General features: G+C 36.7%; 1 protein-coding gene across 3 annotated transcripts in view; it reads left to right on the forward strand.

The window, feature by feature from the left end:
* The window catches only part of MMS22L (MMS22 like, DNA repair protein), a 127,330-nt gene that overhangs the window by 96,727 nt on the left and 15,594 nt on the right, over nucleotides 1-15,009 (forward strand). For all 3 annotated transcript variants that reach the window (XM_010808479.4, XM_005210855.5, NM_001206012.3), the window contains 4 exons: nucleotides 752-911; nucleotides 6,046-6,215; nucleotides 8,925-9,136; nucleotides 12,447-12,610. In XM_010808479.4, the coding sequence (XP_010806781.1) occupies nucleotides 752-911; nucleotides 6,046-6,215; nucleotides 8,925-9,136; nucleotides 12,447-12,610 (706 nt within the window). The remainder of the gene's footprint in view (nucleotides 1-751; nucleotides 912-6,045; nucleotides 6,216-8,924; nucleotides 9,137-12,446; nucleotides 12,611-15,009) is intronic.

Consider the following 15,009-nt stretch of genomic DNA (forward strand, 5'->3'; position numbering starts at 1 on the left):
CTCAGTAGTGGCTTAGAAACATCACTGCTGTCCTCAGACCTCACCCATCCCTAGTCAGTTTTCTACTGATTCTTTTTGTGACTTCTCAGCTCTTGCTTATTCTCACCTTGTCACAAGTAGCCTCTCTCATATTTACCTCCTTCTTCTGACTTCATCATTATTATTTTACTACCTCATCTCACACTTCTCTGCCTCCCCATTTTGCCATTTCTACCCTTTGTACCTTTTTTTTCCTCTGAGAAAGTTAAGCTGGCAACTATTGGCTTATAAACAAAATTCTGAGGAAAAAATCAATTTATATCATAAAGCTGAACTTTATTTATGGAGGTCTGACTTGTAAGAGTTTATTAACCTCACCAGTAGGTCTTTTTTGTAGAAATTTTGTAGAATTCCCAGTTATGTGCTAGATATATGGTGAGCCGTCCTGTTTGGCTCACCTAATGCCTAATAGGAAATTTGTAAGCTTCTTGTATATTAGTTCCATGTGTCTTCTAACTAATACTTGGCTGACTCATAATTATTGGTGAACTGATTTTTTTTATTCTTCCTTTAGCCTTTATTTTAATCATAAAAGGCAAGATAATTCTTTTTTCTGGATTTTAATTGCTGTGAACACTTATTGGAAAGTTAAGGATGAAGGCTTAAATGTCAGGAATATGTATGTGCATGTGTGTGTGTAGAAAGAGAAATTATCTGTATTTTTCAAAGTCTGTATTGTAGAAAACTAAATCATGTTTTTTCTTATTTATAGGCTGTTGGTATAACTTACGGGAATCTGCAGACAGTTTCTGATAAATCTGCCATGGTCACAAAGTCCTTAGAATACCTTGGTGAAATATTAAAATATATAAAACCTTATTTGGGAAAAAAAGTTTCCAGTGCAGGGCTGCAGCTGACTTATACGATGATGGGTATGTATTCCTGACTTTATTAAAACTTCCCTAGACTTAACCTATGGTATCATGATGGATAGGAATATACTGATACACTGGCTAAGTCAGTGCTCTCCACACAATCTTAAGAATAATCTGAAAGACAATGATTTAGTTTAAAGTAATTCATGTTGAGTTTCAAGTGTATCTGTGTCTTGCCCTACCTCCTTTCAGAACTTTTCTTCTTATGCTTGGTTAATACTAAAATTAATTATGATCAATAGAAAAAACACACCAACTCCAGCTTGCTACAGATATAGTCTGTTGTAAATCATTCACATTGTGAATGCCTGCATAATTAAAATGAAACTTTTTCCAACACTTACGTATGTTAGAATTTAAAACTTCAGAAAACCATTACTTCTTTCTATTTTTTTATGGTCTGCTCTATATGAAGGAGGTCAGGAAAGGATTTATTATGGTGCTAAAAGATATTTATGCTTCAAATCTTGTTTCTCACAATATGTTTTCTCCTTTCAAAAAGAAAAGAAATCATCTTCTGTGTCTACGCTATAACAACAGAGGTCATCCTTCTTTAGGAAGTCAGTAATTTGAATATCTTTGTTCACTAAAACCTTGTTGCTAACCAAAAATAGGAACTGGATAAAGGGAAATGAGAAGGATTTCCTTAGAAGTTTTTATACAGAATTTAAGTTTACTTTTTTTCTTTGTGGCCAAAACCTTATATCTGTTCCCTTTGATCTTGTGAACATATGAATACACCTGATTTGGGCTGTCTGAAACCTTTTATCTTTGTTGTGAAAGATAAAGGAGAATGTGAAAATGTGTAAATATGGATGATGTAGGATGTAGTGAAAGCAATAGTAGCAATTTGGTCATTTTAATTTTAGAGAAAAATATAAGTGAGCATTTATTATAAATTTAACTTAGTAAAATTTATATTAACATGTATTTCAGCATTTAGGCTTATAATTTATTAGTTGCTATTGGATTTTTACCAAGCTAAATGTATAATTTCAGAAGGATGTCTTTATTTTACAAAATACATGATTATCTTATCAAGAACTGCAAAATCATTTGGATTGGTGATATGTAGACCTGGGACATTCTCCTTATGAAGAATTGGGGGGGCCTTTGTTTTGTTACATGCTTGATTTTTTATTTAATGGCCAGGGGATATGGTATTCTTTCCCTTTGTCTAGCCCTCAGAGTTTGGGAATAGAGTACACTGCTACAATGTTGCCCATTTAGTCACAGAAATTAGGAACAGATGTCTTTTACGGGTAAACAGGTTTAGAAAAAAACAGAGAAAGAGCAAATACAAATTGTTGAGAGCTGGAACCTGTTCTGGGTGTGTTGGGATATCACATCATCTAGAGTGAAAGAAAATTAACCACCTAAACATTGGTAGTTTGTTTACCTGGCTGGTTCCTCCCTGGGGATAAATGCCTCTGCTATTCAGTTGCACTGCTGCTAGTGGAGGCACTAACTCTTGACAGCATCACTCCAGACTAAGGCATCTGGGGTCTTAATCGTCTCCAGGTAATTTCTGAGAAGGCAGGATTGATCTCTCAGTAGTATCTTCAACTTTCCTTCCCTGTATGTCCTTTTTTTTTTTTTTTTTACCCCTTCTTTATATCTCTGGCTTTTCTGTTTCCATGACTTTACTTTTGATCATGTTTCTCTCTTGGGATCCTTCTTCCCCTTTGATCTTTCAAAATGAAATTCTACACATGACCCTTCACTGTCCAGCCCAGAAAGACCTGCTCTCCCTGACTCTGCTTCACCTGTCCTTCTCTTCTGACTTTTTTTTTTTGGTAGCTTTCCATTTGTTAACAATTTGTGTACTTGATATGCCTCCAGTAAAATTTAAACTTGCTTATGGTTATTGGCCATATCTTATTATTCCCATCATTGTGTTGTATTCTGAACATATAAGAACATTTAATGAGTGTATATCAGGCACTGATTTGGGAACTGATGATATAGTGGTTAAAGAGATTCTCCAATGTAGAGGATGGCATATATATTAACTATTTCTGAAACTTAATAACCTTAAATATAAATCTAGCTATTTATTTATACACTATGTAGTGTATTTTGTAGTGTTACTAAATGAGCAAAGTTGCTTTCTGTTAACTACATCTAAAAATATATAATGATCTAATTGTCTTTTTTTTTAAGGCTTAATATATACATAGAATAGAAAATAAGTAAATACATAAGAACTCTTATATACATAGAGTAGAAAATAAGTTGGAGAAGGCAATGGCACCCCACTCCAGTGTTCTTGCCTGGAACATCCCATGGACGGAGGAGCCTGGTGGGCTGCAGTCCATGGGGTCACTAAGAGTCAGACACGACTGAACAACTTCACTTTCACTTTTCACTTTCATGCATTGGAGAAGGAAATGGCAACCCACTCCAGTGTTTTTGCCTGGAGAATCCCAGGGACGGGGGAGGCCTGGTGGGCTGCCGTCTATGGAGTCGCACAGAGTTGGACACGACTGAAGTGACTTAGCAGCAGCAGCAGAAAATAAGTAAATACGTAAGAATTATTGTGGTGTGGCTTTCAATTGTCAGAATATATTCCCCACAGTTTTCTTATATTTTCAGCTTTATCAGTAAGTAAGTAATAGTTCTTGGTGGTGGTTTAGCCACTAAGTTGTGTCCAAGTGTTGTGACACCGTGGACTGTAGCCTGCCAGGCTCCGCTGTCCGTGGGATTCTCTAGGCAAGAGTACTGGAGTGGGTTGCCATTTCCTTCTCCAGGGGGTCTTCCAGATCCAGGAATCGAACTCAGGTCTCCTTCATTGCAGGCAGATTCTTTATTGACTGAGCTACAAAGGAAACGAAAATGAAAGTCGCTCAAACCTCTCCGACTCTAGCCAGGAAATGGTTTCTTACAAAGCTACTCTGTGTATTTAAACCATTTCCAAAGTTTTTTACTTAAAAAATTTTTCCTTTGCATTTTTAGTTCCACACACCCTTGAATGTTCTTTCCTGAAACTTTCAGTTAGGGGCTTGATAGCAGTAAAACAAATGTATCATCTCTACCTTCTATGAACTCATGAAATTTTAAGTCTTCGTCAGTGTTATTACCATTGCAGAAGATAAAATACAAGGGTAGATGAGGCGTTTTCAGTTGGAAGGTCCTTGCTCTTTATAAGTTAGTACCTGTGTGACACTTAAGAGTGATATGAATCATTTCAAATGTTGGTGATGATGGCAGTTCCTCTTACCAGTGTATTAATGTGTTTAGAATGTGAGCTCTTCTTACATTGCTGTCATCCTCAAGATTTTCACCTACTGGAAAAATGAGCAGCAGGCCAGCGTTATTTAAAATATTGCTAAGTGAGCATTGTGTTTCTTATGATTGATTATTGTATTTCCTTTTACAAAAGATTAATGTTGCTATTTGTTCTTAGAAGTGATTATTGGTTGTTGTTTTTTAAAAAAATATATTCATCTCTAAGCATATTTTTGTTTTCCTTCAGAGCTCGAATTTTAAACTTTCTGTTATGTGGAAATGACCTTGAATTTTATCTTCTTTTTTGCTTTTCTAAGATGAAATAAAATATAAAAGTTTATGCAGCAACTGCTGTTTGGACAAGTGCTTAATGATCTCCTTTTGAATTAATATTTTTCAGTAAAAGAGGCCTCAGTAGCAGTAATATACTCTAAAGGGAAGTATATATCTGCCCTTAATTACATTATTAAGCAAAAAGTGCTCATTTGTTGTTTTACCATCATTCAGTGTAGCAGTTTTTTGACAGACTCCTACCATTAGGAAACCATAATACAGTTCATGTAGTAAAGAAGTCCATTTCTCTTCTTTTAGAATCAAAATTTAAATTTAGTGTTTGTGTTAAATAGCTAGAAGTTATAAAAACTGAAGTTCCAAGAGGTTAAGTGATTGCTTCAAGATGTTACAGCTAATCTTTTTTCCTACTTCAACAATTAAATTTAGTGATCCTTCTTGTCGCAAACTGGGTTCAGACAGCTTGTAAATGTAATTTAAAATCCCACTGCTGGGCATGCATACTGAGGAAACCAGAATTGAAAGAGACATGTGTACCCCAGTGTTCATTGCAGCACTGTTTATAATAGCCAAGACATGGAAGCAACCTAGATGTCCATCAGCAGATGAATGGATAAGAAAGCTATGGTACATATACACAATGGAGTATTACTCAGCCATTAAAAAGAATACATTTGAATCAGTTCTAATGAGGTGGATGAAACTGGACCCTATTATACAGAGTGAAGTAAGCCAGAAAGAAAAACACCAATACAGTATACTAACGTATATATATGGAATTTAGAAAGATGGTAACAATCACCCTGTATACGAGACAGCAAAAGAGACACTAATGTATAGAACAGTCTTTTGGACTCTGTGGGAGAGGGAGAGGGTGGGATGATTTGGGAGAATGGCATTGAAATACGTATAATATCATATATGAAACGAGATACCAGTCCAGGTTCGATGCACGATACTGGATGCTTGGGTATCCCCACTGGGATGACCCAGAGGGATGGTATGGGGAGGGAGGAGGAGGAGGGTTCAGGATGGGGAACACATGTATACCTGTGGCGGATTCATTTTGATATTTGGCAAAACCAATACAATATTGTAAAGTTTAAAAATAAAATAAAATTTAAAAAATAAATAAAATATAAAGAAGTAAGACTATGAGTAAAATTTACAGTAGCATGAAGAAGCCCAGGGAAAAGTGAATATATACATAAAAGCATAATATATGGTGTTACAGTGTTCTTAAAGTTGACTGCAGATTAGCCTCTGAGTTTCCTAGCAGCCTGAACAAAAAGAGAGAGAGAGAGAGAGATCTGGCTAATGGCAACATTCAGTCTATAACTTCACATAATGTATAACTACACGTTGTGTGTATGTATTAAATGCCAGTTGCTCAGGAAATGTATGTTTTTCTTGGCCCAGAATTCTGAGACAGTTGCCTCTTCAGTGAGATACTTGGCATATGTCTTTTGACTGTTAATATATGTTTCTTCCTATTGCCAACTTTAACTTGGTCCTCTGTGTTTTAAATATACTTTTCTTTTTTTTAACTGGAATGACAAAATTTTCTGGTTAGAGGATAACCATAATTTCTCTTACCACTCCTCTTTGTTAGGAACTCTAGTTAAATCATGGGCACTGATCTTTGCCACCTCTAAAGCCCAAAAATTACTATTCCGGATCATAGACTGTTTACTGCTGCCACATACAGTATTACAGCAAGAGAAGGAGCTGCCTGCACCTATGTTGACTGCAATTCAGAAGAGTCTTCCTTTGTATCTCCAGGTACAGTAAGTGTGGCTGCTTAAAAGGAAAAGGAAAAAAAAAATTGACACTTGCCTTAAAGCAGTTTACTAATTGCAGGTTTCAAAACTATACGTTATATTCCTAATGTACATGTGTGATGATGTATTTCGACTGAATAGGTTTAAAATTCTTTTGTGTTGAGCTCTAAAAACAAAGTTGAAAGAGGCAAAACCTCCATTCTCAAGAAGCTTAAAATTGAGCGAAGAGACTGACTAACGTAGACAATCCAGCATTTGCTCAGTATTTTCCTCAGAGGCCTCTGCTCTCTGTCAGCCAGACTGGGCTGAAGGGATGCAAGAGAAGATAACTGTAGTAAAGAATATCAGGTGTTAAAGAGCAGAGTGGATAGGACTTGAAGGACTGTTCCTGTAAGAGGGAACAGCACGTGGAGAGCATAAGCTATAAGAAAACATGACTCATGGGGAAAGGCAAATACTTCTTTTGTGGCTGGAGGCTCATAGAGGAGGAGCCACATAGTAAGAGTTTTGTGTACTTAAGAAGTTTGGACTTGCTCTTGTACAAGGGGAATGTTGTTGGATTGTGAGCAGAGAAGTGGGAGAGACATACCATATTTAAGTTTTAGAAAGGTGATTCTGGTGGCCACATTTAAGCTGGTGAGGAGGTTAGATTTAGTTCATTATCTGAAGGTATGGAACTAAGGCAGTGGGTACGGAGCACGCAGCAGATTTTAGAAACGTTTAGTATCACCAGTCACAGAGTTGCTGAGCATGAGTGTTGCAGAGCAGCAGAAAGAAGTAGAATACTTCTTAGCTTCCGTGGTGGTTACTTATGTCAATAGTTGTGTGGAGCGCTTGCCCCACGGTGGCCCTCTGATGCCAAAACAGTTCACGTAATAAAAATTCTTAAAAACTTCCTAAGTTAAAAAAATTTGTTGAATTATCCATTTGGCAGAACTCACTTGGAGCTATATCTTTAACTTCTTGAAGGTATAAGCTCTTCTCATCAGAATCTTTCTTAAAGTATTCATTTAGTATTTTATCTTCTGATATAATATGCTTTTCCTCAAACAGAGCATGAAAGAAATGGGTGGGGAGTCCACTGTTTTGTTTTTTTAATTGTTGTTTAAGCGCCTATGTTTTAACAGCTTTGTACTCTTTTTCATTAGAAATAAACTTTCAAAATTTCTTACTGGACAAATACCATTTATAGTTAAGATAGAGACATGACAGTCATTTCTGATTATTTCTCTGGAAAAAATACATTGTGAAATCGCCAAGGTACCAAATTGTAAGTGAACTTTTAGAGCATAATTTGTTGCTCTGTTGGTGATTATTTAGTAAAATGCAATATTTAGTAATATTAGCAGAAAAATTTTTTTTCTTAGGGTGTTGATTTGTTTCTAAGTATCAAACACTGCAATCCATGTGAAAGTATCTCATTAACTCTATACAAATACAATGGTTTAAATCAACAGACGTATAATAAAACATTGTGAGTTCTGTTTGACCATGAATTTATCAAACTCTTCTCTAAACCTCAATTTCTCCAGCAGATATAGCACTAAGTCAGTGAGGATGTTTTTTGAGAAATTTAAATGAAATAATGAATACAAAACATGTGGCACAGTGCTGACATATAGAAAAACCTCAAAATCAATTGTCATTATTCCGAATCTTAATCTTCTGGATTTCTCTCCTTTTGTTATTTTTATTTAAAAAATGTATTATGTTTCTTAACATTGAAAATTTTTAGCATAAATTTTATAGTCTTGTTCAGATAGAATGACCCGTACCATAAGTTTTAAAATAGACCTAACGTGGGTGGGATGATTTGGGAGAATGGCATTGAAACATGTATAATATCATATGTGAAACAGATCGCCAGTCTTGGTTCGATGCATGAGACAGGGTGCTCGGGACTGGTGCACTGGGATGACCCAGAGGGATGGAAGGGGAGTTCAGGATGGGGAACACATGTACACCCGTGGCAGATTCATGTCAATGTAGGGCAGAACCACTACAATATTGTAGAGTAATTAGCCTCCAATTAAAATAAATTTATATTAAAAAATAAAATAGACCTAATGTGTATTTTACAACATTGTAATTACATATATATTTCATTGATGATGGAGAAGGCAATGGCACCCCACTCCAGTACTCTTGCCTGGAAAATCCCATGGGCGGAAGAGCCTGGTAGGCTGCAGTCCATGGGGTCGCTAAGAGTCGGACACGACTGAGCAACTTCACTTTCACTTTTCACTTTCATGCATTGGAAAAGGAAATGGCAACCCACTCCAGTGTTCTTGCCTGGAGAATCCCAGGGATGGGGGAGCCTGGTGGGCTACTGTCTATGGAGTCGCACAGAGTCGGACATGACTGAAGTGACTTAGCTGTTCATTGAAGAGTGTGGTGGTGAAGTTTTCTCAAGATGAGACCCAGAAGAGAGCTTCATCTGTCTTCTTACTTTTCTCCCCTGCTTCCTCTGGGTATGCCCCAAACACATGTGTTCGGTTAGGTACCATTGCATAAGTTAACCAAACTCAGCTGTTCCCTGAGCTTCATACAAACATTACCTGTTGATTATGGAAGGTGTTCTTGTTGACTGTGTTAAGTTACGCATTCTGATATATAAATATCAATGCTGGGGGCAAAATTAGTAACTTCCTAATTTTTTTTTTAAACTTTATCTTTTAGTATTTCTTTTTTTTTTTTTTTCCTCCTGTAGGGCATGTGTATTGTGTGTTGTCAGTCTCAAAATACAAATGCCTATCTGAATCAATTGCTGGGGAATGTTATTGAGCAGTATATTGGGCGATTTCTTCCAGCCTCAGCTCATGTCTTAGGTCTTGGACAACATCCTGTTTTGTTGGCATTGAAAAACTCAGCCAGTGTTCCACCGATGTCATTGCTAAAGAAATGCATTGTCCATGTCATAAGGTACATCTAAATATTAAGAATAAGTGATATTTACAATGTATTATTCTCTATTAAAAACAGAATAGTTTTTTATTTTCTCTATTAAATAATAAATTTCTCTAATAATTTTCTGTATTAAAAAATAACAGAAGTATTGGCAACCTGTAGGATTCTATCTCAGAATTTATCAGAATGACTTGGCAGCCTAAGACAGAGCTCTTTAAATTGTTTTCTCTGAATTGCTTGTTTTCTCTGTATTGCTATTATTTTTCTTATATATGTCCTGCTGCTGCTGTTTAGTCACTAAGTTGTGTCCAAATCGTTTGTGACCCTGTGGACTGTAGCCCACCAGGCTCTTCTGTCCATCTGGGAAGTCCATATATGTATATGTCATAGATATATATATATATATAGATATATAGATAGATATAGATATATATATATATATGTATGAGAAGGAAATGGCAACCCATTCCAGTATTCTTGTCTGGGAAGTCCCATGGACAGAAGTGCCTGGTGGGCTACAATCCATGGGGTTGCAAAGGAGTCAGACATGACTTAGCAACTAAATAACAACATGTATATGTATTATTTTTTATCAGTTAAACACTGATTGTATTTTGTACTGTATAAAATGAAGTAATTATAAGAGATAATTAAGTAAAAAGAAGAATGCTAATATGAAAAAGGAAGCAACATGAAGTCATTTTTCTTTTAGTCTTCTCTGTCTTAATAACTGTTTTATTACTGGGCAAATGAATCAATGAAACTTCTTAGGTTTTCTACTAAACTCCGTATCTTCTAACTGCAACATTAGAAACCACCTTTTTTTTTGGTGTTCATTGAAGTATTTAGCTTCATATGAAATTAGTTTTTAAACTTTTAAGATGCTATGGTGATATATATTATTCTTAGTGGTTTTTTTTCCTGTGTTTTTAATGATCTGATAACTTTAATATCCTAATATTATCTGTCACCTCACATTACAGAATTCCATGTCTGAGATCTATTCTCCCTCTGACTTTCTCTGTGTGTTCCTAGTGTTCTGTTACTCAGGTTTGAAAGCTTCATATTCTTTTGTTTCCTCTCCCTTTTCAACCTTTGGCAAATGATCATCTCCTTCCCTTTTCACATCCCTTTTTTATCACATTATACCTACATTATAGCCAGAGTCTCATAACTACTTTCACTATCTCTAGTCTTAATGGCACCCCACTCCAGTACTCTTGCCTGGAAAATCCCATGGACGGAGGATCCTGGTAGGGCTGCAGTCCATGGGGTCGCAAAGAGTCAGACACGACTGAGCGACTTCACTTTCACTTTTCACTTTCATTCATTGGAGAAGGAAATGGCAACCCACTCCAGTGTTCTTGCCTAGAGAATCCCAGGGACGGGGGAGCCTGGTGGGCTGCCGTCTATGGGGTTGCACAGAGTTGGACACGACTGAAGCGACTTAGCAGCAGCAGTCTTTTCTTCCAGTCGCACCTAAACAATTCTTCAGAATACTTTTCCTAAAATGTTTTTCCAGTATGACACTTCCTTACCCTCAAACTTTCTTTGTTTGCTGTCCATGATCTGTCACTTAACTTTCCCATATATATGTCATCATATACAAATCCTAATGATATTGGTTTAATTATCACCCTTCCAAAATACTTCACCATTCCCTATATCACAGCTTTGTTCAGACCATTTTCTCCATTAAAATGCTATCTACTGGGCTACATACTCCTAGGCTTTATGAGACCTAATATCTCAGTGTACCATGACACTTCTTTCCTTCTTCTGGAGCCTTGTGCTCTGTATAATTCAGTTCTCAGAATCTTGATAGTTTTGCCTAACTTGTATATGAATTTTGCAGCAGGATTATAGTACTCTACCACTGTGTTTGAGACATTGCATAGGTAATTTTAGTAAACCAAATGGCAAGTGCTGAAATGAAATCAAATCTTTAAGACCTTAAAGCTGTTAAAGCCCAATGTTTAAGACCCTGGCTACTTTCCTTGACTTTCCTCTTTACTTTGTATATAGTGAAAATGTTTTTCTTACTGTTTCTAGTTGAAGACCTAAACAAGTAGCAATTCCTTTTTCTTTTTTTCTTTTCACTCAGGAAAGACATAGAGACTGTCTCCTATGATTTCCTCTATTCCAAGCTTCTCTACTCCTATAATTCCCTAGCTTAGGACTCCTTCTACTGAATTCCCAAGAATTCTGGGATTATCTTCCAAAGCACCTATCACACTATAATTGTTCTTTTCTTCTTTATCTAACTTTTCAAATGGACAGTGAGCCATTGCTTTCAGAGACCATATTTTACTTTCTTGTTCTTAGACTTGTACCAAGCATACCACATACTCAATGAATGTTTGTTCTAAGCATTAGGAATTCAGCATTAAACAAAACACATGAAACAATTGACCTCAAAGAATGAATGAATTTTCTAATATGTAATATTTGTTGGAAATCATTGTATGGAGTAGAAATGATGAAGGCATATTTCCGCCCTTAAGGAATTTATAATATTTAGTGATTTCTATGCCTCATTTTGGCAAATTATATCTCTTTGCAAAGTATATGTAGATGTCTGGTTTAGATTTAGCTATATTTGACACTTTTTCATATTGTCTAGACTTTTTAGAAACTGTGCAATTTCCACTTTGCATTTATTCACGTAAAAAACTACACTGAACACCTGCTATGAGTTGAGACCTATTCTAAGAGGTAGAGATACAAAGATGAGGCAGGTGAGTTATCTTTATGACCTCTGAGTTCAAATGATAGAAGTTGTCCTGCTTTAAAAGAAGATATTAAATCCTAAATTCCCTCTCTAATTCTTTTATTTCATAAGGGAAGGAAGGATACAGGTTGGAATGGAAAGATGATTTCTAGTATAGTTCTCTTATTTGGAAAAATAAGACTCCCTTTCAAATCCATAGATAAATAAATATGAGGAGAGAATCTTTATGCAAAGTCAAATTAAGAAAATGTATCATTGAGGAGCTCATAGGGGAGATCAAGCTTACATTAGAAAGGAAAAAAATTAACAGATTTTTATTAGATTTTGATTGTTTATTTTAAGACCAGGTTGCTTCATATTTGGTTTGTATCTGTATTCTGCTTTGGTCTTTATAGCATGCCAGTAGGATGTGCAGTCATTGCTTCAAAAATCTTAGGTTTGAAGAACATATGGTAAAATATACATAGTTTTTCAAAATTGTGCTTTATGGATTTCAGAGATAAAATAGGCCATCATCTTTCAAGTGTATGACATTTGATTTTGCTCTATTGAAACTTTAAAGAGAAGGAAGAACAAAATTGTGCTTGTTTTCAGGAAGTCCTACTTTGAGTTTAAAGGATCCTTGCTCCCTCCTCGCTTGGCATCCATTCTGGCCTTCATCCTCCAACTTGTTAAGGAAACTAACACTGATGTTTCTGAGATTGAACTACTTCTCCCTGGAGTATTAAAATGCTTGCTGCTGGTCAGTGAACCTCAAGGTTAGTTCATTTAAGAGTTTGTATTTGTTACACTTTTATGTTCACAAATTAAGAAAGTTTTCAATTCTGTCAGTTAAATTGACAGTTATGAAAATATATGGTTATTTCATATCAACTTAATTTTTATCATAGCTAAAGAATGAACCAGAGAAGGCAATGGCACCCCACTCCAGTACTCTTGCCTGGAAAATCCCATGGATGGAGGAGCCTGTTAGGCTGCAATCCATGGGGTCACTAAGAGTCAGACACGACTGAGCGACTTCACTTTCACTTTTCACTTTCATGCATTGGAGAAGAAAATGGCAGCCCACTCCAGTGTTCTTGCCTGGAGAATCCCAGGGACGGGGGAGCCTGATGGGCTGCCGTCTATGGGGTCGCACAGAGTCAGACACGACTGAAGTGACTTAGCATAGCATAGCACAAAGAATGAACTCCAGCCAATAGCTGAGGTTGGGTGTGATAAAATGGTTAAAAACTGACATGATTCAGTCTAGTTTTTTTTTTTTTTTTTCCCCTCCCAAATAGTTGATTTATGTTTAATTTTTGTTCAATTTGTCTCTGATACTGAATGCAACTTGCTAGATATTAAGTGGTAAGGGGGCAGCCTACTCTCTCCTATTCTGGATTCTGCTATAATATGTAAGCTGATCTCTGGGCAAACCTGTAAGTACATGTTGATCCTTTTGTTTTCAGTCTCATCAGCCTTGCTGCCTATGATCACTTAAAAATATTATTTATTTAGTCCCTGCTGTGAGTAGCAGGCCTTAACAAGCTTATTGGGAATATGCAGAATAGTGGCTGTAGTTCTATCCTGAAGGGATTTTTAGTGTAAATAGATGTGTTGTGTGTGTATTTATCATTATAATGTGATCGTTTGGGGCAGGCTTCTCAAATGCTTCTAGTTAAGTACTTCTAACTACTGTGATAAGTGAGTACGGTATACATCCTAAAAAATACGAGGGCAGCATGCAGAGCGGCAGCTAAAAGCTCAGACAGCTCTTTGAAATGTTCTGTTTTATCTCAAAAATTGATGCATGTTTTGTTTTAATCCATGTTATTTTGATATTTAAAAACGGTCCTCTCTGCTTCCAAGCTTGGTTTTGTGAAAAATGTTGTATTATTTTAATGTAAAATACCCTTACTTGATAGTAACACCTCTTCAGTAAAGAATATCCAGAGATAGATCCCAGACTGTTCTTTAGAAATTTTACCTTCTTTGAAAACATTTGCTTGCTTTTAATTTCAGTGAAAGTCTGTTGTACTATATAGTACAAAATTTGAGACAGAGCAGATAGTATAGCATTTTAGCTAGCCTGTTGTTTCAGTGAGTGTAATATTTGTCATGAAGGAGGTCAGGTTTGGGGAGGGGAATTTGCTGCTCATCTGTAGCTAGTGGTGCGTTGCATGTTCCAAATAGCAGGTATATAGAATGAATGTTCTATCTCCACATTGTCCTACAAGCTGAAGGAGCAGTGTTTAAACACAGATGTGTGTGATTGGCTCAGAGAAGATGCTAACTCTCCTTGTAGTCTCAGTGTTTTAGAAGGACAGTTTGTAAAACTGTAGAAAGTTAGTGTTATGCCCAAAAATATTTCAGTGTTTACCCAAAATACCTGTACACAAGAGCTTGAGTTCACTTCCAGCATGGTGACATGAGAAGCTCTGCAGCCTTGATCCCCAGAAAAACTGGTGAAAATTGTTTAAAAGAAAGCATGTAAATTCTCTGGAAATGGTCCTAAAAGGGTACACAACAAATGGAGAAATTGTCTACTGAAGCTTGGTAGGAACAGCAAGTCTTTGAAATTTGAACCAAGACTACTGCCTTCTCTCTTCCTATCTCAGAGGCATGGCAACTCTGGTAAATTAAAGAATGAGGGTTCCCTCTCCCTGCAGCTTCCAGGAGGAGGGCTGTCTTCCTAAGAGAGGCCAGAGTATCAGTGTTCCTCATCCTGCCTCCTAGCCACCTAATGCTAAGGTTATATTCCGGGGGAGTGTGGGTGAGAAGTGAGGCCTTCATTCTTCCACTCAGCTCCCACTTGTGAGATGGGAGCACTATACTGAGTATGGTATCAATGAGAATACTGGAGTGTTGATTGTCCTTGCTGCAGCTTAGAGGTAGAGAATTCATACCAAGAGGATCTGTAGCTGATACCCCTCCTTCCACAAGCATGCAGCACCTAATGTGGGTATGTCAGTCAGAAAATAGTGGGCACCATGATCTCTGTCCCCAGCAACAGAATTTCACCTCTGAACTTTGCCTGAGAGGGGGAGGGGGTAGGAGAAAGCCATAGGACAGATAACTCTGAATTTCTCCCAAAGGAACAGACTTCATTTACAACGAAATGTGAAAAAGTTCAAGCCTGAGGGTGCTGTCAAAAGCAGTGGAGTTTGTGGTTAAA

Source organism: Bos taurus, chromosome 9, assembly GCF_002263795.3.
Source record: "Bos taurus isolate L1 Dominette 01449 registration number 42190680 breed Hereford chromosome 9, ARS-UCD2.0, whole genome shotgun sequence".
In the NCBI taxonomy this organism is placed as follows: domain Eukaryota; kingdom Metazoa; phylum Chordata; class Mammalia; order Artiodactyla; family Bovidae; genus Bos; species Bos taurus.